Source organism: Micropterus salmoides, unplaced genomic scaffold (assembly GCF_014851395.1).
Source record: "Micropterus salmoides isolate LMB-PRFRI ecotype aquatic unplaced genomic scaffold, ASM1485139v1 Ms_hic_scaffold_15, whole genome shotgun sequence".
NCBI lineage: Eukaryota > Metazoa > Chordata > Actinopteri > Centrarchiformes > Centrarchidae > Micropterus > Micropterus salmoides.
In genome coordinates, this window is record NW_024040596.1 from 756,900 (window position 1) to 779,700 (window position 22,801).

Genomic DNA, 22,801 nt, shown 5'->3' on the forward strand with positions numbered 1-22,801 from the left:
GTCGTCACCTCTACCATTCGTCTGTTTTTGCAGGTTGTTGAGAAACACAGAGCGACCTTCGAGTTCGAGGTGAACGAGGACGACGTGGAGGGTCGCTGGCTGCGGAACGGGGTGGAGATCCAGATCTCGGTGGAGGAGAGGTTCAGCTACGTCACCATCAGGAAGCTGCACCGCCTCACCATCTCCGAGACCTACAGGAGCGACGCCGGGGAGTACACCTTCATCGCCGGCAAGAACAGGAGCACCATGAACCTTCATGTCAGACGTAAGAGAACAAACCACCTGACATCAGTCTGCTTCCACATCTCCAGATCCAACACATTATTAATGGAGTCACACTAGAACTGAACACCAGTCAGACATGGCAGAAAGAGCAACACCTTTAATTTACTTTGTTACTATTTTAAGTTTCCAAAAAATGTTCCTTCAAAGAAACGTGTTTGGACTTGGTAATAACTATTTGGAAAATGTGAGGAAAGACCAAAGTCTTTCTTCTGTGAACAAAGCGACTGATGCTGACAAGTTTTTTTAACATTCTGGTGTCTGGAAAAAACGTAACTGTTGTGTGTTCTGTCTTCAGTGCCTGAGCCTCCTCAGATCGTCCACCACATGCAGCCCCAGAAAGCCATGTCTGGAAGATCAGCTCGCTTCTCGGTGCAGGTGAGCGGCATCCCTCAGCCTCAGGTGCTGTGGTACAAAGACTCCCAGGCCCTGACCACCAGCTACAAGTGCAAGTTCCTCCATGACGGAGACGAGCACTCGCTGCTGCTGCTCGAAGTCTTCCCCGAAGACGCCACCGTCTACAGCTGCGAGGCCAAGAACGACTACGGAGAGGCGACAAGCTCCGCCCAGCTCACAGTGGAAGGTACGATTTAGAAATGTGTCGCTGAAGAAGTTGGAAACTGCTTTTTCCTTCTAAACTTTCATTAAGATTGTTTAAATTGGATACGCTGTAAGTGCAGAATATAGAGTCAGAGCTGCCTTATGAGTGGGCGAGGAGAACAAAGACACACCGAAACCAAAACGCCAAACCAAATTCAGTGTGACACTGGACCTGCACGTGTTCATAGCATGGTCACAAACATGGTGTTTACCACCAACCTTCCCACTCTGCCCTACAGAGAGCAGGAACTACAGAAACATTAAGAGAACGGTCACCCAGCAGGTTTTCAGCCAGATTATTTTACCTCCAATCTGATTCCCATAAAACCTACATAACAACTAAAAAATGCCAATGCTGCACTCTAATCTTCACAGAGACAGCAGCTACGGCTCCCCTGCTAAGATATTTAGCTTTAGCAGCCGTTTAGCCCATCGTGAGTCACTGTTACTGCCTAACAAACTGAATTACCAAAATGTCAGTTCATCTAAATTAAACATGTTTATATGTCAGATACTTCTTGGGGGGGAAAGTAAGTCAATTTAGCTTTAGCTAAGACTAGCTTAGAGAATCTCCCCAGGGCGCTTTGGCTTCTACTGTACAGATTTACAAAGCGGAGTGCAGCTGCTGCAGAGTGGTTTGTTTTTTAACTTTACATTCTGATTTCATGGCAGATGTATGTTGGTGTAAAATGGATGTCAAAAACTCAGATTCTGGTTATAATAAATATGCAACTACGCTATTTTCTTTTAGCTTTGAAGGGCAGCTTTATTTATTACTTCAATTTAATATAAAGAGAAAAATGTCCATCATCGGTCTTCACCTTCTTCTAAACCCCCGAAGAGATTCTGTTTGCAGTTTGGTCAAAAGAAGAAAAGCAGCAAATGGTCGCACTGGAGAAAGTGATTACTAATACTCATCATTGGTTATGTTTTTGCCTTGTCTGTCTTCCAGTTCCTGAAGTAGCTGAAACGGCGGCTCGGGTCTCTGCTCCGGTCCTCATTGCTCCCATGCGGGACATCCTGGTGGCAGAGGGACAGCCTGCCCAGTTCCAGTGCACTGTCTCTGGGGAAGGTAGGAACCACTGCTCCCCTTCTTCTGTTTGTTGGTTTAAAAAATAAATCCTGCCACATTTTACTGTCCAGTACTTAGGATACTCGTTTACCATGAATGCTCTAATAGGTGACCGATTATGAGTAGTATTATTGCAGTACATAACAAACCACATGTGGTGCAGATGACTGTGTGTAAGTGAACACTGTGTCTCCAGATCTGCAGATTTCCTGGTTCTGTAATGACCGAGAGGTCAGACAGTCAGACATCTTCAGAATGTCTCATTATGGTGAAACCTGCCAGTTGGACATTTCCAGAGTTCTCTCCGACCACGAAGGAGAGTTCTCATGTGTTGCCGCTAACTCGGCAGGAATGGCCAGATGTGCTGCGAGTCTGAACATCGACGGTGAGTAATTCAGTTACCGTGCCGACGACATTCAGATTGAACTGTCGCTGTCAGACCGGTAAAGCTGCATGTGCTTCAACAGTCCAACTGAGAATTCTCTGCTAACATGCTCTTAACTAGGGATGTCTGATGGTACGGAGTCTGACATGTGGGTTTCCACTTGGCAATAAGAAACCAAGTGATGCATCCAAAACATCCTCTGAAAGGCTCGTGATCTGTTAGCACTGTTAGCTGGTTAGCTAACAGATACTGAGAACTAATCAGCGAAGTATATAGATATATAAATATATATACCCCAACATTGATCGATGAGTTCTTGATCAGAGCATCCCTATCTGTAAGTAGATAAATTGTATGATAATAACAACAACAATAAACTTTATTTATATAGCTCTTTACAAAGAGAGTTACATGGTGAAACCAGAAGAGCCTCGTCCCTTCCTCCAGGACTAAACCTAGAAGAGGATGTTACATCCTAACATCAGGGGCATGATTCACACTCACGCACTATCAAATATAAAATGAAGCTTTTATTAGAACCAAAAAAGCTTATTGATCCACTAGAGGACTGCATGTTTCAGTAGGGGGCGATGGTTCAGGCGTGTTAGTTCGGTAGACACTGCTGGAGGTCGCACAAAGATTTTCTTAAATGATCTTGTTCTCTGTCCAGATTCATATATGAAGATGGATATCAGTTCTATCTGTGCCTCCAGTAGAGGAGGAGTATTTAGCCTAGCTTAGCACCAAGACATGATGAAGCAGAAACTTCAAGATCTGTCACAACTAAAGAAAGGCAATGGGGCAAGTTATGCTAAAATCTACTGGCACTCTTTATGTCAAATTCTATTCTGTTAGCAAGAGAGCTAACATTATCTTGTTGACAGGGTTTAGCCTAGCTTAACACGCTATCCATTCAAAACATAGGCGGACTTGCCGCCAGCAACATTGCTCAAAAAGTTGCCTCGTGTATCATCAGCTTAACTCTGTGGTACCGCTCCTTTGGAATGGATATTGATCCTCTCATGTGACTCTGGATGAGACAGCAGGACGGTTTCTGGGGATAAAGCTCACTCAGTAACAAATTATGAGCCGTGTTCTTTTTGTCTACTGTCACCGCCATAAGAACGGCTGCCTTTTTAGGCCCTTATTAGTTTGTCTCTGTTTTGTGCTCCTGTCTGTGAAAGCTAAATTAAGACTCTCCTGTTTCTACAGACATGTCAGCAAGATCTTTGTGCATCCAGCCCCTGCTTTTGTAACTGTTAGCCCCCTCAGCATTTGAAACTCCTTCATATTTTCATTTTGGTGATGATGTTACAGTTAAAGTGACTCTAGTTGATTGTTTCTGTGAGCATGCAGGACAGATATCTGTTTTGTGACATCCTCACTGTAAGCACAGTGATAATCTTACAGGTTTCTCCCACGTGATGCATGACTGTCTCCTCTTCCTACTCAAGTAGCTCTTAACAGTAGGGACGTCTTTGTTCTGAGACACGAATCTTTATTTCAGAGGAATGCAGCATGGTCAAAACAGAGCTGAACGTTGGAACTCTATAGCTTTTCGGTTTCCTCACGCTCGAGCACGGACATAATCTATAGCTGTTTTTTTATTTTCCCTTTGGCTCCGGTCAAGCTTGCATGATTGACAGCGGAAACCAGCCACTGTCCACTACCTCACTGATTGTGACTGATCTTCAACGCTCCACCCCAGCTGCACTCTTGGCAAACAAGTAACCTGAAGAAGTCCCCAGAATGATGTGTTGACCTAATTCTTCTACTCTTTCTTATTGCCCAGATGAACGAGCCTTAGCTTTTGTGTCGAGGACTGAGGCTGAGCTAAGTCAGAGACTGGAAGCTCAGTCAGAGAGTTTCAGCTCTCTGTCGGTGGGACAAACAGCCCACACTGTCGAGTTTACTGAGACAGTGTCTGAGAGTTCCTCTGTGTCTTGGAGGACGGTTGACATTCAAATGGAGAGTGTAAGCTCGGTGGAGATGAGCTCTGAGAGCGGCTTTGATTTCAAACTCTCAGCCAGCCCCAAACTGCTGATGGAAATGAGCGACGTCCGGGTGAAAAGTGGTGAAATGGCTGAGTTCAGCTGCTTGTTTGACGGGCAGCCCTTCTCTGGGGTGGTTTGGGATCACAACGGCCAGAGTCTGGCGGATACGGAGCGGGTGAGGAGCTCTCAGATCGGGGGTCTGTTGTCCCTGGTCATCCAGGGTGTTGGCGTGGCGGACCAGGGTGTGTACTGCTGCACCGCCACCAACCAACACGGCCAGAACAGCTCCTCCGCCCAGCTCACTGTTGAAGGTGCTTAATCTTTCTCTTTTTAATTAGTCTGTCTCTCCATCTGGTCCACCCTACCTCTCCACCCGCTGCTTTGTCCCCTCCTCCCAATATTTAATATTTCCTGTTAGCCTGTAACCTGTTAGAATGTAATAGAATAACAAGCATTGTAGTCTAGTTTATTCTCCTCCTGCTGTTGCCAGCTTTGCCTCGCTAACCTCATCCATCCATCCTACTAACCCCTTTAGTGTTTAGAGTCATTTCCTTGAACGCTCTGACCCTTAATTACTCTCCCTAACTTTATTCTCACCCAGCTAAAGAAGCAAATCTCAAAGCAGAAACCCCCATCCCTACCGATTCTGTGCGTAAAGTGTCTCAGGCAGACAGGGAGACCCTTAGTGAGCCCCCTGACCAAGACAAGCAGGAGGCGGAGGAGAAGCCAGGACCATCACCTCCATCTTCCCAGAGACTTTACAGCCTCATCAGCCACCTGTATTTCCCTGATGTTGTGCCTCATGACAAACGAGGTCAGCGCCTCTCCAGCTGCCCCGAGTTCCTGATCAAACTCCCCCGTGAGCTGCTGCTCAGAAACAGAGACGGCGGGTCTTGGTATTGCGTTATGAAGGGGGTTCCCACTCCGTTTGTCGTTTGGCTTTACAACCGGTTGAATGTTAAGGATTCTGTGTCTTACTCCTTGAAACAAGACGGCCCCCTGTGCTGTGTAAATGTTAACAGTGTGGGACCCGGACAAGGGGGCTCTTACACTTGCACAAATGTCAGCTCAGCCCGGGATGCTGAGTGCAGCACAGTCACGAAAGGTTGGCATCTGCATGCTTTTGGTCCTTCTGCTCGCTCGGGCTCTGTTTGGCCCACCACTCATCCACACTGCTTTCCACCCACACAGCCAGTAGAGGCACACTTCTCGACACGGCGACACCACCTCTTCAAAAAGGTTTTAACCACTGTGTTTAGGAGATGTCGCTGACCTTTGTGTCCTGCTTTACTGACTAAAACAATGAAAGAGACAAAGAGAGAGGGTCACTCATATCACTGAGCCTTTTCCAAAAGCCAGGTGCTGCACACTAAAGACCAACAGGAAGCATGCGAGAATGTCAGTCAAGAGAAGAACCAATCAAACGGATAATATGGATGCACGACCTGTCACTGATTCTAACAGTCTTGCACCATATAAAACCTTATGTGCAGTTTTTGGAGTGATTTTAACTGGAAAACGTTTGTGTCTTTACAGTAACTGCAGTGGAGACGGAAGCTATGTTTCAGCTCCAGGAGGAGGTGAAAGGTAAATAATGTTTCACGTCTTTGAACATGATGTAGAACAGTTATGAATGCCCTTCCTTATGTCTTATGAAAGAAGCTCCTTTTATCGTTTAGGCGTTTTGGTTTCAGGATGCGATGGTAAGAAATTAACGTTCATTTTCTAAAATTTGAATCTTACGTTTCAGAAAGTGTTATTGCTATATTTACACTTCTTCAAACCCTTTTCCAAAATACACTCGATTTTTTCAGCTCATCAAAAAAAACCTTACATCAATGTCCACCTGTGAGATAAAGCTTTTAACTTCATCTCTCAGTCTGACTGGATGGAGTTTGCTCAGTTGTCCTCACATGACCAAATTATGGATCTTTAGTCACATGTATGGGGCTGAAATCGTAAACCATGGTTCTGTTTAAAGATGGTCTATAAAATCTTTAAAACTAATGGCATTGGAAAATTTACAGCTGTAATGTAGCGTGTACATAATATGTAGTAAATGTGCAAAACTAAAAGGTCGGTTGATTTACTTTGCACTCAAATGTAACTAGTAGATGCATAAGTCCTTCTGTTTCCAGTGCAGCTGGTTGTATTGTGGTTGGAGTGTGTGTGTCTCACTTTACTTTAAATTATTTCATTAATTTCACTCAGCTTTCTCTAGTTCAACCATCACAGTGGAAGAAGAAACCCAGGAGTCGTACTACACTGGACTGAAGTTACCAGATAAAGCCAGAACACTTGAACTTAAGCCAGAGTCCAAACGCTACTCCAGCTCTTTGGAGAAGAAAAAAGAAAAACCAGTTTTTCTCAGTGAACTTTCTCCAGCGGCTGTGACTGTTGGAGAAACTGCTACGTTTACCGTTAAAGTGTCCGGTTTCCCTAAGCCCACTGTTCAGTGGTTCCATAACGGGCAGACCGTAACAGGTTCGTCAGTTTATACCTTCGTTCACGAGCGAGATGAGTACAGCTTGGTCATTACCAAAGTTCAGAGGGAGTATGAAGGAGAGTACTCCTGTACTGTCAGTAATAGATTCGGCCAGTCGACTTGCACTTCTTATTTGCATGTTCAGGTGACAGAGCCAGAAAGAGAGGATAAAGTTAGCACTAGAACGCTTGTACCAACTGGCAAACCCCCAGAATTCACTAAAACTATAGAGTCTCTCCAGCTGTCTGAGGGAGGCCAGGCATTCTTCAGGTACACAGTGACCGGACATCCTCTCCCTGAGATTCAGTGGCTCAAAGGCAGTTTCCACATTCAGCCTAGTGGTTTCTCTATCATTGTGAACAACCCAGATGGATCTGGCTTTATTAATATTAAGAGTGTCAAACAAGAGCACAGCGGCGTCTACACCTGTAAGGCCTCCAACCAATATGGGGAAGCCTCCTGTACCGCCGAGCTGCTGGTGTTCAGGGAGAAAGTTCAGCAAGAGCACACGATGGTTAAGAAAGCTAAAGGTTTGAAAATATCCATGACTGAACAAACAACAGAATCCAGATTACAGCAGGAAAGGACTCTGGCTGATCAGATGATTTATACCATTAGCACTGATGACCGGCAGATTATTCCCAGTGAAGAAGCAGGAACCCTCAGAGAGCTCGATATCTCTGCTGCCACCATTCATCGAGAGCAGCTTACCCACCAGGCAGCAGTGCTGCAGTCTCATGAAATACAGGAGAGGGTTTCTTTGGCTCCAACTCATCCAGCCCAGGTCTCCGCTGTTCCTATGAAACAGCTTCATGTAGCGACCTACTTATCGTCCGTCCAGGAGAGACAAAAGATCACTGAGCAGCACTCCGAACCGATTCTCAGTCCTGAGGTTGTAGAACTTGAGATAGCCAAAGAGCAGCCATCAAAACTCATGTCAGCCACAAGTGAAGAGGTCCTCCCACTCACCACAGTGAGAGCTGAGGCCTTAACGGACCGGGCTCCAGAGCATATGAAGACTTTGAATGAACCCAGGCAGCTCGTTAGCTGTCACCAAGTAGAGGCCGCTCTTCCCATCCTTAATGAAACTTCAGCCGTCACCCACAGGCCAGAGGAAGAGAGGAGTTTCAGAGTCACCGAGGGGGTTAAGATTTTATACTCTGCTCAGTCTTCAGGGCAACTGCCAGTCACAGAAAGACACTCTGAGCCTCTGCCAGCTTTAGATGCAGCCACTCAACCCTGTTTTGGCAAAGAGAAATCTAAACCAGTGGTAGCCCCAGTAAGTGAAACTAAAGTGGCTTTATCCAAGGAACAGATATTTGAAATACACAGACCAGAGCAGGAGAGAATCACTCCACGCAAAGACACGGTCTGTAAGTCAGCTCTAACTGCTGAAGAGAAATACGAACTCCAAGGTGAACAGGCAGGACAGGTGCCAGGTTTAGCATCTTCTATGTGTCTGCAGCCTCAGCGGGAGGGAGAAAGACTCCTGAACCTGCAGGTTGTGAGTGATCAGGATGTTTTAGAGTCTGAGGGTAGGTTCAGCACCGAAAAGCCTGCTGCAGAGCAGGCAGAAGTGAGAAAGAGTCCAACTTTGTTGCATTTGGTGACTCAAGACGAGCAAAGAACTGCGGTTTGCGAGGCAACTTCAGAGTTCTCAGCCACGACTGACGCCATGTCCGTTCAGCCGAAGAAAGAGTTACCACAAAGAACATACGTTCAGTCAGTTCATTCTTTATCAGTTTTCCCAAAAGAAGGCATACTTACCATCACCAAACCTGACCAGCAGGTGGCAACGCAGAAACAGGAAAAGGCTAGAAGGCATGCAGCTACCTCAGAGGAGAGAAGGGAGATGACAGCAGATTATCACAAAGATCTCGATGTGTCGGTGACCGGGGTTCAGTCACAGCTTCGAACTGAGCCCTGGCCTTCCAGCATCCTCACAGTCTCCTCACAGCCCATGCAGCTGCCGAAGGAGATGCCTTTCGTGACCGACGTTAAGCAGCAGCGAGCCCTAGTCCAGAAAGAGGATTACTGGAATATCATGCACTCTTTGAAGGTCACTGACACTCAGACTCTGGAGGAGGGTCACACCGTTAGCATTAAAACTGATGAGAAATTCAAGCCTGAGATGAAAACTGAGCCTAAGATCCCCAAAAAAACTATATTTATAGAGGAGAAAGCCGTTGCCACTGAAAGATGTACTGCAATAGAAGCCGCTGAGCAAGACTTTGCAGTCCAGATCCAGGAGGGCCAGTCAGTGCGACAGTCAGTGTTGCTAGAAGAAAAGCAGGTCATAACAGGAGAGCAGTCAAGTGCGATACATAAATGTGAGGGCTTGACTGTCAGCGTCATGACACAGCCTAAAGGAGTCCTGTTTGTTCACGAGTCTCAGGACACTCAGACTCTACCTAAAGAACTCAACTTTGTCATTCAGATTCCCAAATCATCGAGTTTAAATATACGACATCAGCTCAGAGACTCTCTACAGTCTGCTGTGGCCAGTGACCAGCCAGTGTTACTAGCCGATGTCGTAGGAAGGTTACAGGCTGTAGAGGTACAAGAAGTGACGGTTCAGAGAGAGCCCAAACGGGCCACGCATACATACCTGATCACAACACCAGGTGCCCCCATGGAGATCACGCTGTCTTTTGAAGGTGAATACCCTCAGACAGCTGACCTCAGGTCTGAACTCCAGGTAGCTCTGCATGCTATGGTTTTCCAGGAGCAGCAAAGTCTTACATCAGAGCAACCAGGTACCATGCAGACCGACAAGCCTCAGAAAGCGCTGGTCAGGTCAGCGACCTCCAAAGAGGTGTTGTCATCTGTGGTGGACACCGTGATAGTGGCAGAGAGTGCAGTTGGGTTTCCTCCTGCTATATCTCACTCAGCAGCTGTCAAAACTGAAGCCACAGCTTCTTTCCAAAGCGCAACAGTTAGTAGTCAGTCTGAGGTGCATGAATCTATGAAGGTCAGCGGGAAGACAGTCAGGTCAGAGGCCACCACTGCTGAATTCACCAGAGAGGAGTATCTTTCAGAGGCAGTTATGATCAGCGAGTCCTCTGACACTCTGGTGGATTATCCTGTTGTCATTGATTCTCTGGAAGACGTTTGCGCTGAGGAAAATGGTATGGCCGTTTTTACTGCAACTATAAAGTACGTCAGCAAGGTAAACTGGTTTTTCAATGGCCAATTGGTGAAATCTGGCAAAGAGTTCAAGTGTTCTAAAGACCACAACACATACACACTAGTTATCGACAAAGTTGTCAAGGAGAAGCATCAAGGACAGTATGTCTGTGAGGCTGAGAGTGAAGCTGGCAAGACTACAACATCTTCAAGACTCACTGTGGTCTCAAGAGGTTTGATGATGGGCAATTCTTTGATATCATCATCAACTAACTTCACACATTGGTGAATTTCCAATTCTGTTTTCTGTAAACCTCAACCATACCTCTAACTTTATGTGAAATTGGGAGTGTTTATTTGAATGCCCATGAAATTATTTAAAAGACTAAACTGAAAACACAAGGTGTCTTGTGGGTATGTTCCCAGCAAAACTAAATTTAAAGGTTTGAGGTTTTCGAGAGCAGTCACATCCTCACTTCTCCTTCAGTTCATTCATTCCTCCACATGCATATCACCTCCATATCCATTCCTCTGTCCTTCCAAGGAATCACCTTTGACTCCGTTTCTTTAAACATCCATCAGCCCTCATTCCTGGTCCATTCTTCTTTGCATGCATTCTCTCCTTTTGTTCAACCCAAATGTCATACCTTTCCTCCCCCACAGTCACGTCGACCCAAACCTAATACCATTTTTCTTCTCCACAGTCACTACAGGATAACTTTGTGTGTCACTTTCCATCCTAGGCTCACTACATCACCACCTTTCATCACCAACATTCCTTTTGGCTTCCATTTCAGCTACTTTGGTTTATTTACTTTATCTTTCTTTCTCTCCAAAAATGCAGTGAAACCTGTGTTCAGGCACAAAATTGTCCCTGTGGAGATCAACATCGGCAACATTGCCAAGTTTGAATGTGAAACTGAGGATGCTCCAAACGTGAGCTTCAAGTGGTCCAAAGATGGACACCCCATTAAAGAGAGTGATAAGTGCAGGATTATCAGTCGCTTCAGCCGTTCCAGTCTGGAGCTTCTGAGCCCAACCAAGGATGATAGCGGTGAATACACCTGCCGGGCATCCAATCAGCACGGCAGTGACGAATGCTCCGCCTCTCTCAGCGTGACAGGTCAGAGCGATGCATGTTTCATTCTTCTTCGCTGGTTGAGTTTGGAGCTGTTATTGGTGTTGAATGAAACTTTTTTCTGCAAGATGTCATCTTGCTGTTGTTCGCTGGTCTTCTGTTGATGAACATTGGCACTTTGCGTTTTGTTTTTTGAGCTTTCTTGGTCTGCTGGTTTCTTGTTGTCTAATTGGCAGGTTTAAAGGTAAATCAACAAGACATATCACAACTAATGTGTTTTTCTTCTCCTTAACTCTTATAGAACAATTCCCTCCTACCTTTATAACTAAACCTGACCATCAGACTATGTATGTTGGAAAGAGGGCAATTATTCAGTGTGTAATAGCAGGATCTGCACCACTGAATGTGCAATGGCTCAAAGACAACCAGGCCTTGCCCAAAGTGCCTGCACACTACCAAACCTCTTGTGAAAATAATAAGCACACTCTTGAGATTACCAAGCTTGAGCCAGCTGACCGGGGCCTTTATGTGTGCAAGGTGTCTAATAATGTTGGGACGGCTGAGTGCAGCATGGAGCTGCGTGTTATTGATAAGCCCAACTTTATAAAGGCCCTGGGGCTGGTCGCTGGTGTGGTGGGAGCTCCTCTGCACCTGGAGTGTCAAGTGGATGAGGACACTGGAGTAACTGTCACCTGGACCAGAGATGGTAGAAAGGTCCATCAGTCTCCAGACTGTAAACTGTCGTTTGAGGATAAGACAGCTACTCTTGATATCCTAAAGACCACACTGAAAGATTGTGGAAATTATGTGTGTACGGCGGCAAATGAAGCTGGGAGTGCAACTTGCTCCAGTTCGGTGAAGGTACAAGGTAAGAACTGTCTAGTTAACTTTCATGGCATGAAAATTAACATTTTCTTTCTGTGGTGTTCAGCTTAGATGGTACAAGTGCAACTCTTTAAGACTTTTTCAAGTCTTAAATCTCCTTTCTTTCAATGCTGGGTTGTTATTTTTAAATGACTTCATGATGGCTCTTTTTAACCCCACACCTCTCCAGAGCCGCCAGTCTTTGTAAAGAGGCTGGAAGCAACCACAGTTTGGAAGCAAAGCAGTACTGCTCGGCTGCTGTGCACCGTCAAAGGATCGCCTGAGCTTCACACCACCTGGTTCTTTAATAACAGCGAGCTGTCTGCTGGTGGCAGATATGACATCAGTCTGAAGGATGGTGTCAGCACTCTTGTGATACAAGATGTCATGTTGAGTGACAGTGGAAACTACACCTGTGAGGTTCTTAATGAGTCTGGGTGTGAAAGCTGCAGCACTAAAGTAACAGTGAAAGGTGTGTAGGCAATTTTATTACAGAACCAAATTTTCAGTCAGATCTAGAACTCGTCTAACTGAGCTATATGTTCTCCTGTAGAACCGCCGTCTTTCAGAAAGGAGTTACTTTCTGTAGAGGCGGTCAGAGGATCTGTAGCCATACTGGAGTGTGAGATCGCAGGCTCTCCACCTTTTGAGGTGGCCTGGAAAAAGAATAAGAAACGCCTGTCTGCAGATAAGAAGCACAGAATAGTGTCACAGGGATCCCTGACCTCTCTGGAGATCCACTCATTTGAGAGCGCTGACGCTGGTGAATACGAATGTGTCGTGTCAAATGAGGTTGGGTCAGTAACCTCCAAGTCAGTGACTAAACAGAAAGGTTAGTGACGGAAACAAAGGCCAGACTTAGAAAACTTTTATTATAATGTTTGTAGTCCCGGCTGTTGTTTATATTTGTATCACCAATACTGTTATTTCAGAGCCACCTATGTTCTCTAAGAGGATTGAGAGTGCTACAGCAGTGTTGGGAAATACAGTGAAGCTACAGGGAACCGTAAAAGGCTCAGCTCCCATCACAATCAAATGGTTGAAAGACTCTGAGCTAGTAAGAGATGACGATCCAAATGTCAAAATGACATTTGAGAACAACATTGCCAGCATTTCCTTCTCATCTGTTGAGATAAAACAAGGCGGCAAGTACACTTGTCTTGCTGAAAATGAGGCGGGACAGCAGAAATGTGAAGCTGTCCTATCAGTTCAAGGTTAGAACACATTGCTATTTATTACACATATTTCCAAAGTTAAGATGTAATTTCTTATGAAGTCTAAAACTCCTGTTGTATCATAGAACCTGCTAGGATCTTAGAGAAAGCCGCGTCCATCAGTGTGACTGCAGGGGAGTCGGCCACATTGGAGTGCACAATTTCTGGAAGCCCAGACCTCAAAGTGAAATGGTTTAAAGACGACAAAGAGATGATCAGTGGCCGTAAATATAAACTGATGGTGAAGAAGAACACTGCCATCTTAAAGATTCTCACAGCAGATAAAGGAGACACTTCAGAGTACAAGATGGAGTTGTCCAATAAAGTCGGGAAAGACCAGTGCACCTGCTCAGTCACTGTAATAGGTTAGTTTCAGCCAAGAAGACATCGTTAATAACAGTTTTGAGATTTGGCCCTTAATGACAGTTATATGTTTGACATATGTCCTTACACAGATCGTGCAGTTCCACCATCCTTCACCAAAACCCTAAAGAAAGTGGATGGGAGTATTGGTAGTCATGTTACATTGGAATGCAGAGTTGCTGGATCTCAGCCGATGGCTGTTTCTTGGTACAAAGATGATAAAGAAATCCACAGTGATCACAAATATAAGCTTGATTTCAGTGAGAGTACAGCCTCTGTGACGATAACCAGCCTGGAGCAAAGTGATGGGGGAGTTTATACATGCCGAGCCTCTAATGATGCTGGGGAAAAAGAGACCAGCGGTACTTTGTCCGTCAAAGGTCAGCGGAGTTATTTATTATGAATTACTTTGCCTTAAACAGGAATTTGGCAGACTTTGCAAATGATAGGAAGTTGTTGATAGGATAGGCTTTGAACATGTATGCTCTTTTCTTTCCAAATAACTCCAGAACCTCCAGCCTTCACGGTGAAACCTGAATCCCAGGATGCTTCACCAGGATCGAATGTTGTCTTAAAATCAGCCTTTACAGGATCAGCTCCTCTTGTCGTTAAATGGTTCAGAGAGGAGAAAGAGATTTTCACTGGGGGGAAGTATTTCATAAAGAAAGACGCCTCTTCAAGCTCCCTCGAGCTTCAGTCTGTGAAACCCAGTGATTCTGCTAAATACACATGCCAAGTATCCAATGATGCTGGGAAGGTGGATTGCACATCAGTGCTCTTTGTAAAAGGTGCAGCTTCGTTCTTTCTCTTAAAAAAGTGATTCACTGAACTTTTATTTTCTTTACTGAACCTCTTGTTTTTATTGTTACTGTTAATTTGCAGAAGCTCCAACATTTACAATGAAGCTTGAGCCTTACCAGCTGCTGAAAACTGGAGAACCTCTGAAGTTGTCCTGCAAAGTGCAGGGCACCCCTGTTATTAGCATCACATGGTTTAAAAATGGCTCAGAAATTGCTTTAGAGCACAGATACACAATGTCCTTCGACACCTCAATAGCAACTCTGGAGAAAGAGAACTGCTCTGTAGAGGACAGTGGAGAGTATGTCTGTATAGCGTCCAGCGAGGCCGGCAGAGACCAGTGCAGCAGCTCAGTGTCAGTGAAAGGTTGGTTCAGTCTTTAGTATCTTTCGTCACAGAGTTTACCCAGTTTTTCATAGACAAACTTTAGACTGTTGCCATGGAGTCTGGTCCACATTGTTCTTTAATATTTTTAATGCTGCCTACATTCAGCCACCAATCCTACTAGTTCCTAAACCTGACCCGTCAGCCCGGACATTGACAGAGAAGGGTGTTCTGAATAACCATGGGTCACAGAGGCTCGCAGATGAACTGACTTGCGGATCTGCATGTCGAGCAAGCCGTCTTTTGTCAAGAGTTTGAAACAGTGAAGAAATCAAACAAGGATGTTTAGAAAGCATCTCAATCAGCTTCTACTAAATCATTTGGAAGCTACTTTTATACTAACTCTTTCAGTGGTGAGATGGTGTTCACGTCACAAGCGTTCTCAGTCCCAGAGGTTAACCATTAGTCAGGAAAATCTGTGTTTTTAACTCCTCCAAGAACATGTTTCGGTGGCTACACTAAAGTTTGTTTCCCGGCAGATTGCTAAGAATTGATGCATCTTCATTTGTGCATTGACTTAGGAGTTTGTAATGTGGAGGTTGTGAACAGCCAAATGAATTCTGTGGACCAGACCGGCTTCATGAGACGGGAATTTACTCTTCAGCCCTCTATTGCCTTAAGATATAACTTGTGTTATCTTTGTTTATAGAGCCTCCGGTGTTTGTGAGGCCTTTTGAATCAGCTCAGCTTGTAAAGGGATCCAACATTATCTTGGAAGGAACCATTTCGGGCTCCCCTCCATTTGAAATAAGTTGCTTCTTCAATGATAAGCTGATCAGAAACGACCACAGGCGTAAGATCAGTGTTGAAAACAACACCGTCACTCTTCAGATCTCAGACTGTGAGAGCGGAGATGCTGGGACATACCGGTGCACTGTTGCAAATGATGTTGGGGAGACATGTTGCTCTTGCCAGATTTCACTGAAAGGTTAGTCAAAGTCAAAAACTGTCGTCCAAGGTCATCTTTCTGCATGTTGCCCAATTGCCTGTGAATTTTGTTTTTATCCAAATTTCAGCAATTACATTTTAGGCATTTTGGAGACCTTCTGGCAGTGAACAGCGCAGATTGCTGTGTGATACCGTGGCATTTTATACAAAGAGTATTTTGCTAGTAAATAGTGTATCTCTTTACAAGCTTAGTAATACATTGTTGTTGGTTTTCCAATCAATGCAGCCCATAGAAGGTGAGAGCTGGGGGATAAAGATTTGCAATGTGGATCAATGTCATCTGTGTTTGTGTAAATCCTCCTGCAGCCTGCAGTCTGATTTTTGTGGCCTTCTCTCACTAGAACCACCATCATTTGTTCAGAGACTAGAGGATAAGTCCTGCATGGTGGGCTCTGAGATCTCTATGAAGTGCATGTTGTCTGGATCACTTCCCATGACATTCTCCTGGATCAAGGATGATCATGAGCTCAAAGAAGATGAGCATTTTCAGATGTCCTATGAAACCAAAAGTGCCGTGTTGAATTTGAAAAATGCTCAGTTAGCACACGGCGGGAAATATGTCTGTCAGGCACAGAACAAAGCGGGAACTCACAGATGTGCCGCTGTGCTCACAGTGACAGGTTTGTAGGATGTTTGTGACTCTTGCTTGTCTTAACTGCTGTAGCTTTTGTCAATGTCAAGCTTGATGTTTCATCTGTCGCATTAATACCTGTAAGCCGTAGCAGCTAACTCAGTTTGGGATCGTTTTGTTATCTCAGAAACAGCAAGTATTTCAGAACATGCAAAGTCCATCAGTGTAACCCAGGGTGACCCGGCCAGGCTTGAATGCAGATTCTCAGGCACCAAACCGCTCAAGTCCAGATGGATGAAGGCGGGAAAGGAGCTGACCTCAGGCCAGAGATACAAAATCCAGCGCACAGAATCCAGCTCTGTGCTCACCATTATTACAACAGAGAAAAGTGATAGTGGTGAATACACCTTTGAGGTTTCAAACTATGCCGGGTACAATTCTTGTGTGGCAGCCATTACTGTCTTAGGTCAGTTAACCCCTAAGTTTTATGTCTAATGATATTTTCTTGTCTATTTCATTAATACAACCAACTCAACATTGTTTTTGCACTGTGTACATAATAGATCAGATTATTAAACCGTCTTTCACAAGAGAACTGGAGGAGACAGAAGGTATCAGAGGATCGTTTGCTCATCTGGAGTGTCTTGTATCCGGCTCCCTGCCGATGGTGATACAGTGGTACAAAGATGAGAAAGAGATCCAGACTGATGAGAAACACAAATCCACATTTTTTGAAAATGTTGCTTTTCTGGAAATCAATCATCTTGACAGTAAAGACAGCGGCAGCTACACCTGCATGGCTACAAACAAGGCAGGATCCATCCAGTGCTCAGGGATTTTGTTTGTTAAAGGTTAGAACTAATTTCACCATCAATACTTTCTTGCATTTTAGGGCATAATCACATTGTATATGGTATAAATATGTTATTATAGAAGTGTTGGTTTTTGTCCACCAACAGAACCACCGTGCATTCTTGAAAAGCCTGAATCCATGAGTGTTTTGCCTGGCTCAAAGGTTAAGATTAATGTTCGTATCTCTGGCACGCCACCGCTGACCATCAAATGGTTTACAAACAAGAAAGAGATTTTATCCAGTGCCGACTGCTGTGTGATTAAAGACAAGAGCTTCAGCTCACTGGAGCTGTTCTATGTCAAAGCTTCTGATTCTGGTGACTATGTGTGTGAAATACAGAATGATGTGGGCTCCAGTTCATGCCAGGCAACGCTCTTTGTAAAAGGTTAATATTGGTCTCTCATCTTTATCAGTTTACTTTACTTTGAAGTGATAACAATACTTAAGTAACTTCTATGTGTATTATTTTCAGAACCCGCCTTTTTCATTGAAAAACCTGAATTCATGTCAGTTGTGCGAGTAGGAGACAGTAAGGTGTTTGAGTGCAAAGTTGCTGGTACTCCAGAGATCTCTGTGCATTGGTTCAGAGATGGAGCAGAGATTCACCAAAGTGTCAAACACAAGATGTCGTTTTTCAAATCTGTAGCCACCTTAGAGATTCGTCAAGTTAGTGAAAATGACAGCGGGAAATACTTCTGTGAAGCACGCAACGAAGCAGGCTCAGAGAGTTGCACTTTTGAGCTTGAAGTAAAAGGTTGGTTTTCTTTTACACATTTACACCTTATCTGTGTTATCTTCAAGATGTGACTGATCACTTATACAAATCAAAGGTGGCTTCAGTTTGATGTGCTTTGTTATTTCAGAACCTCCGTCGTTTGTTGAAGAGCTGACGTCTCTTGAAGTTGTTAAAGGTTCCACAGCTGTGTTTACTTGCAAAGTGGCCGGAAGTGCTCCGTTTAAAGTGTCATGGTTCAAAGATAAAAAGCCAATCAAATCCAGCCAGAAGTATGTTATCATTGATAGTGACAATGTGAGCTTGAAAATCCAGGACTGTAAAGTGGAAGATGTTGGTACTTATCGGTGCGTGGTAGCCAGTGAGGTTGGGAGTTGCTCTGTCTTTGCAGCTTTGTCTCTGAAAGGTTGGTTTTACTGATAATTGTACATCACACTGACATACGTTAGGCATGTAGCACTGCACACTTGCTGGTGTTACAATGACGTATTTTCTTTGTATTAGTCCCTCCAACTTTTGTCAAGAAGATAGAAAATGCCTCCGCTATTCTGAAAGATGCCGCTGCATTTCACTGCACCGTGGAAGGTTCTATGCCTCTCTCTGTGCAATGGCAAAAAGACGATAACTGGATATCAGAGGGTACAAAGATCGAGAGAACGTTTGAGAACAAAGAGGCCACTCTCAGGATTCCCGTCTGTGAGTCAACTCACAGTGGGAAATACACCTGCCAGGTCGTTAACGAAGCCGGGCAAGAGAAGTGCTTTGCCACTCTGGTAGTGCAAGGTACCTCAGCTTCATGCTCGATTCTTCTGCCTAACATTCTAGCTAGCTCTAACAGCAATAACAAGTGCACTTACCTCTTTTTCTTGGTGTTGTAGAACCACCTACGATCCAAGAGAAGCCAGAGGTAGTCAAAGTGACTCGTGGAGATCCGGTTAGTCTTGAGTGCAGGGTAGCTGGAACTTCTCAGATCAATGTAAGATGGACCAAAGATGGCAAAGAGCTCCAGTCAAGCAGAAAACATTGTCTCTCCTACGAGAACAACCTGAGCAGTCTTAACATACAGTCCTCTCAGCTGGAAGACAGGGGAGAGTACCTGTTTGAAGCCACAAACTGTGTTGGGACTTGCAGCTGTAAAGTCACGCTGGTTGTTTTAGGTTTGCAAATTACTCTTCAACCCTTGATAGAACAAATATTTTAAGTTGGAAAATTGCATATTTTCCTTGACTCTAATTATCTTTTAATATCATTTCAAACAGAAGAAGTAATTCCTCCGACGTTCATTAGGAAATTAACAAATATTCAAGCAATTATGGGTTCACTGGTCACCATGGAGTGCAAAGTGGCCGGTTCTCTTCCAATATCAGTTGAATGGAGTAAAGGGAAACAAAAGATCATCAAGAGCTCCAAATATAAACTTCTGCACATTGAAAATAACGTCTCGCTGGAGTTGAAACTGACTGAGAGTGCTGATACAGGAGAATATTCCTGCAAAGTTACCAACAAAGCAGGCAGCTGTGTGTGCAGTGGAGTTCTTACAGCTAAAGGTTAGCTTTCAACAGTCAACTTTATAAAATATTAAACTCAAACGCTGTTAGTCATGTATCGTAATCATTGTTCTGTATGGGTTTTAGTGCCACCAAGATTTGTAGCTGAGCCTGAATCTCAGGCTGTTATTCCAAAGTCTACTGTCCTCTTCACAAGTGTCTTTGAAGGAACGCCTCCATTTATGGTGAAATGGTTCAAGGATCATATCGAACTCATCACTGGGCCATCATGTACGATTAGACTGGAGAAATATTCTTCCTCTGTAGAGCTCTGCTCAGTCGGGACTCTGCAATGTGGGATCTATTCTTGCCAAGTTAGCAACGAAGCAGGCACAGTGAAAAGTGCAGCAGAGTTGTTGGTGAAAGGTTGGACTCCTCTTTTTTTTGTCCACCATCATCGCCACTCAATTAACTCCATCTTTTTTCTCCATTTTCACAGCTCCTCTTTCTTCATTTTCTCCACCTTACCTTTTGTTTTCTGACCAGGAATATCTATAATGTCGTCAGAGTTACCAGCCATTCAGTCACCTGTCTGCATCCTCCATACATCACACTGATGCTTAAGTGTTACTTTATGCTGATGATGGTAACTTGGTCTTTTTTGACTTTGCAGAACCTCCTCAGTTTGTCCTGAAACTTCCTTCTACTACCTTTGTGAAGCTGTGTGAGGGACAACGTTTTGAATGCAAATTCAGCAGCGCACCATCCCTGAAAATGTGCTGGTACAAAAATGACCAAAAGATAACCGACGGAGGCAACTATAAAATAATGTTTGTTGACTCAACTGCATACCTCCAGCTGCGCACCACAAAGTTTGAGGATAAAGGAGTCTACACCTGTGAGGCTCATAACGATGCTGGCAGTGCAAGCTGCAGCACTGTTCTCACAGTTCAAGGTCAGCTATTGAACGGATATCTACGCATGAGAAAGAAGGAATGAAAATCCCCTATGATGGAGATTTTGATATTTCATTTGACCTTTTTATGAGTGCTTTTGGAACCCGGTCTTCAGCATGGAATCCAACAGCCCCACCTTCTGTTTCAGCTGAAAATCTGACTTGGGCCTGTCGTGTGTCAGATAGCATGAGCCTGAGTGCTACCTATTACCTAGACAAGTTTTCCCCTATTTTGAATATAATGGCTTACAGCAGGGGTCGGCAAATAAGTCTGGCATCTGGCCAAATTTTTTTTCAAACCGTTTCAAGCCGTTGGGAGGGTTGCATGAAAGACACTTTTGCACATGGTGACAATAAAGCATGTGCTGCAGTGTGTGCGCGTCCCGGCGTTTGATCCGCATTCATAAACCTTTGGAAGCTTATTTTTATTTCCCTGAAGAAATTCAGGGGAATCCAATCACAGGTTTACCGACGGCTCAGAGGTGCGTCAAGCAAAGCAAAGTCTCTTTTCAATGTCCTTCAGAACCAGTTTGCCGACCACTGACGTACAGTATACCCTTGACATACCTGTTCCATGTTAATTTCTCTTATCTAAACATGATATGACCTACACTTATATCATCGTATCATAATCATCGTAATTGTAGCATGAACATCAGCGAGTCCTGCGAGCATGGACTGAACTTAAGCATGACCCTCAACAAGCTCAACAGCTTGTAGTAAAGACTTGCTTGTCCACGAATGTTACTTCTGTTAACACATCTCGATATATTTTCCAGAGTCCCCATCCTTTATTAAAACTCCAAACCCAGTAAAGGGCATTAAAGGAAAAGATGCCAGCCTACACTGCGAGGTGTATGGTACTCCACCTTTCCAGGTCAACTGGTACAAAGACAAAAGGCCACTGAAGGAGAGCAGGAAGTATAAGATGGTCAGTGAGGGAAGCTCTGCTGCGATTCACATTATGAAACTGGAGGAAGAGGATGCTGGTCTTTACGAGTGCAAAGTGTCAAACAATGTTGGAACTGAATTCTGCCGTACTACCATTAGCCTAAAAGGTTAGTACAGAATCAGTGGCCGTTTCCTGAGAGCTTAGTCTTAGTGCGATTACCTCTAATCACCTGTGATCTTTCCATCACTATTCAGAACAACCAGCGTTTGCCAAGAAACTGGTCGATCAGTCGGTGAGAGTCGGTGAGCAGCTGACAATGACAGCTACAGTGAAAGGCTCTGAACCTTTGACTGTGTCCTGGGTTCAGGACAAAGATCACATTCTCCGAGATGGTGACAATAGGAAGATTACCTTTGAGAATAATGTGGCCACCCTTGTAGTACCCAAAGCTGACTTGACCACACCTGGTAAATACACCTGCCAGCTGAGGAATGACTCTGGAGTAGTGGAGTCTGTCTCCCAAGTGACCGTTCTAGGTTTGTAACTCCAGACTTTATTACATTACCAACAGTGGCGGTGTAAGGATTTGTTTAGCTTAATATCTTCTTCCCTAATTTCTAGAACCCGCTGGTATTGTGGATAACCCAGAGTCCTTAAACGTGAAGTCAGGAGAAAATACAGCTCTTGAAGTCACAGTATCTGGCTCGGCAGAACTGAAAACTAAGTGGTTCAAGGATAACCAAGTGCTCTCTGCTGGTGCCAAGTATCAGATGTCCTTCTCAAAGAAGGTTGCTGCCCTGAAGATTCGTTCTGCTGATAAAGCAGATGCTGGAGAATACAAGCTAGAGGTTACAAACCATGTTGGCACAGCCTCTTGCAAAATTAAGCTGTCTGTCTCAGGTTGGTGGCCATCGTTTACATGCCCTTTCACAAACTTTCTTATCGTCTAATGAAGTCCTTTTAGTTAGCAGTGCTTTAAAACTTGTTGTTTTTTTGACAATAGATAAGTTGATTCCACCGAGTTTCATAAGGAAGCTGAGGGACACCCATCTTCTTGTGGGTAAGCCAGGTGAGATGGAGTGTAAGGTCACTGGCTCTGCTCCTTTAACAACTTCCTGGTTCCACAACGGCCAAGAGATCAAGAGTGGGCCAAATTATGATATTAGCTGCACCGATAATAACTGCAAACTGAGAGTTCCAACAATCAGGATGTCAGATTCTGGAAAGTACACATGTAAAGCTGTAAACACTGCCGGAGCCAGTGAGACGAGTGCTTCAATGAATGTGACAGGTCAGTTGATGTGAAGTCCAAAACAGAACATTTGGAGGATGTTTCTTAGCACGGATCAGGCTAATTACAGAAAGTTAATTATGGCCCAATTACCTTGCAACACATCTTTTTTATTTGAATCCAGAGCCTCCATCTTTTGTGGAAACACCTGAAGCAAAGGAAACATTGCCCGGCAAAAATGTGTCTTTCTCGGCTAAAGTGAAAGGCAGTTTCCCACTGAAAGTCAAGTGGTTCAGGGGAGCCAAGGAAATGCAGCATGGAAGGGGCTGCGAGATCGTGCTGAAGGACGATGTTGCCACTTTGGTGCTTCACAAAGTAGAAAAAGTCCAAGCAGGAGAATACACCTGCCAGATCATTAACGAAGCAGGGAAGGAAAGCTGTCCAGTTTACCTGTTTGTGAAAGGTTTGTTAGCATGATAGATATCT

The 22,801-nt window shown here is 44.4% G+C and overlaps 1 protein-coding gene across 1 annotated transcript in view; it reads left to right on the forward strand.

The window, feature by feature from the left end:
• The window catches only part of LOC119903609 (titin-like), a gene marked incomplete at its 3' end in the record, with an annotated part of 160,496 nt that overhangs the window by 29,217 nt on the left and 108,478 nt on the right, over positions 1–22,801 (forward strand). Inside the window, 29 exon segments of the mRNA XM_038719851.1 lie at positions 34–265; positions 581–865; positions 1,835–1,954; positions 2,151–2,339; positions 5,870–5,920; positions 6,545–10,177; positions 10,789–11,067; positions 11,324–11,890; positions 12,077–12,358; positions 12,440–12,718; positions 12,819–13,100; positions 13,187–13,465; positions 13,556–13,843; positions 14,346–14,627; positions 15,295–15,514; positions 15,900–16,213; positions 16,352–16,630; positions 16,728–17,015; positions 17,124–17,333; positions 17,490–17,771; positions 17,881–18,156; positions 18,255–18,533; positions 18,629–18,684; positions 20,096–20,192; positions 20,972–21,250; positions 21,339–21,620; positions 21,706–21,984; positions 22,088–22,375; positions 22,500–22,778. Coding sequence (XP_038575779.1) covers positions 34–265; positions 581–865; positions 1,835–1,954; positions 2,151–2,339; positions 5,870–5,920; positions 6,545–10,177; positions 10,789–11,067; positions 11,324–11,890; positions 12,077–12,358; positions 12,440–12,718; positions 12,819–13,100; positions 13,187–13,465; positions 13,556–13,843; positions 14,346–14,627; positions 15,295–15,514; positions 15,900–16,213; positions 16,352–16,630; positions 16,728–17,015; positions 17,124–17,333; positions 17,490–17,771; positions 17,881–18,156; positions 18,255–18,533; positions 18,629–18,684; positions 20,096–20,192; positions 20,972–21,250; positions 21,339–21,620; positions 21,706–21,984; positions 22,088–22,375; positions 22,500–22,778 — 10,756 coding nt within the window.